Source organism: Chrysochloris asiatica, unplaced genomic scaffold (genome assembly GCF_000296735.1).
Source record: "Chrysochloris asiatica unplaced genomic scaffold, ChrAsi1.0 scaffold00106, whole genome shotgun sequence".
In the NCBI taxonomy this organism is placed as follows: domain Eukaryota; kingdom Metazoa; phylum Chordata; class Mammalia; order Afrosoricida; family Chrysochloridae; genus Chrysochloris; species Chrysochloris asiatica.
Window position 1 is genome coordinate 9,053,308 of NW_006408624.1, and position 1,973 is coordinate 9,055,280.

At 48.7% G+C, this 1,973-nt stretch overlaps 1 protein-coding gene across 1 annotated transcript in view; it reads right to left on the bottom strand.

Annotated features, from left to right (window-relative positions):
- PPT1 (palmitoyl-protein thioesterase 1) overlaps nt 1-1,437 on the bottom strand; it is a 42,976-nt gene extending 41,539 nt beyond the window's left edge. Inside the window, exon 1 of the mRNA XM_006867584.1 lies at nt 1,311-1,437. Within this exon, the coding sequence (XP_006867646.1) occupies nt 1,311-1,434 (124 nt within the window). The 5' untranslated portion in view covers nt 1,435-1,437. The remainder of the gene's footprint in view (nt 1-1,310) is intronic.
- Between the last annotated feature and the right edge of the window lie 536 nt (nt 1,438-1,973).

Below are 1,973 nucleotides of genomic sequence, written 5' to 3' on the forward strand. Positions count from 1 at the left end.
AATACCATGGCTTGTATCTGAAATTTGCTCACCACCCCATAGCCTTCTTGTTGTTAAGTGCTGTCGAGTTGATTCTGACCCATAGCAACCCTGTACAGACTGTTTCCGAGGCTGTAAATCTTTACAGGAGCAGAAAGCCTCATCGTTCTCCCACGGAACAGCTGGTAGTTTCAAACTGCTTGCTGACCTTAAGGTTCACAGCCTGATTCATAACCACTACGCTACCAGAGCCCTAAACCTTAGGGAATGGCAATTTCATCCTTCTAGTTTTCCATGTCAAAAACCACGCAGTCATCATGGCATCTTTCTCTCTCATCTAATCTGTTAACAAATCCCATTGGTTCCATCTTCACTATCTATCTAAATTTTGACTACTTCTCAACACCTGGGCTATTACTAGACTACTCCAACCTGACATCCTATCTTGTTTAAATGATTACATTAGACTTACTAGGACAAACAACATCTGTGCCCCTCCACCTCTCTGCCCTACACCTGTTCTCCTCCCCTTGTTCACTCAGTTCCAGCCACACTGACCTGGATACTGTTCCTTCAACATACCAGAAGCTTCTTCTGCAGGGTCACTGCATTTGCTGTTCCTTTTCTCAGATATACATGAGGCATGTCCCTTTCCCCATGTAGGTCTTTAGTATATCACTTTCTCATGGCTTTTCTAGACACTGCTCTATAAAAATGTAAGCACCCACCTCCACGTCTATATTCCCCTCGCTGCTTTACTTTTCTTCGTTGCACTCATTACCAGATGACATATTATGTTTGACTTACTTATTTCTTTGTATTCTCTTCTATTGTTGGGAAGGTCCAAAAGAGTTAAGGAATCTGGTGTGTTCAGTTTACTATTATATCCTCAGCACTTAAGAGGTGGCTCAATAGCTATGTGTTAAACGAGTAAATGAACAGTAGTTTCCTAACAAATCTCTGCTGAATGTGTGAAAGAATAAAACAATGGAATTCTGGTTATGTAGCCATAGCCCAGGTCGGCTCAAGTGCAAGATGCAGCATGCTGACGGCACTGCTGGGAGGACTCAACACCGGCTGCACTTTACGCCACTCCACCGCACGCACCTCCAGCACAGAGTACTGTGAACGCCCACCAAAAAGCGGCTCCCATATCCTACTACCTTCCCAAGGCTGGGTTAACCCCCAAATCCTGAAACGTCTGGCCAGCTGGGCACTGTGTGAAGCAAGATCCTGGTCCTCCACATGCTCATTTTGCAGACGCGAAGCCAAGGCTAAGAAAACGGAGGCAGAGTCGTCAAACCCTCCTGACCCTCTTCTTACTCACTCACCCATCCCATGCCAGAGCACCAGCGGCAGCGGCGTCGGTGGGTCGCGACTCCCCAATGCCCCGGCAGCACAAAACCCGGGCAGGAGAGCGACTGCCAAGAGCAAGAAGGAAACCGGCGAAGCCATCTTGACAGTCACATGAGTGCGAGCGCGCAGCACCAGAAAAGCGCGCACCCGGGACCTGGGCGGGCCGCGGCTGTGGGCGGGCCGCGAGCTCTTCGGGTCTCCTCCGGCCTCGGACTGCCTGGCCGCGTGCGCAGCGTCTCTCCGACGCTCCTAGCGGCCACGCCCCACCTGGGAGTCTGCGCTCTACTACGTCTCTGCGACCGAATGCTTAATGAAAACGTATGCTGACTTTTTAGTGTTTATTACATGTCGCTGCAAAATCGGTTTGAACCACAAAGTAAGAGGTTCAAGCTCACCAGCTACTCCTTGGAAACCCTATACAGAGTCGCTGTGGGTCGGAACCGACTGAATGACACTTAATAACACATGTCAGAAGGAGCTCTGGTAGTGTAGTCAATCTACCAGCTGCTCCGCAGGAGAAAGGTAAGGCTTTCTGCTTCTATTAAGATTTACACTTTTGGCAACCCTATACAGGGTCCGTATGTTTCAGATAGACTCCGTGGCATATATCATTTATCAGCCACATTTGTAAATCAATT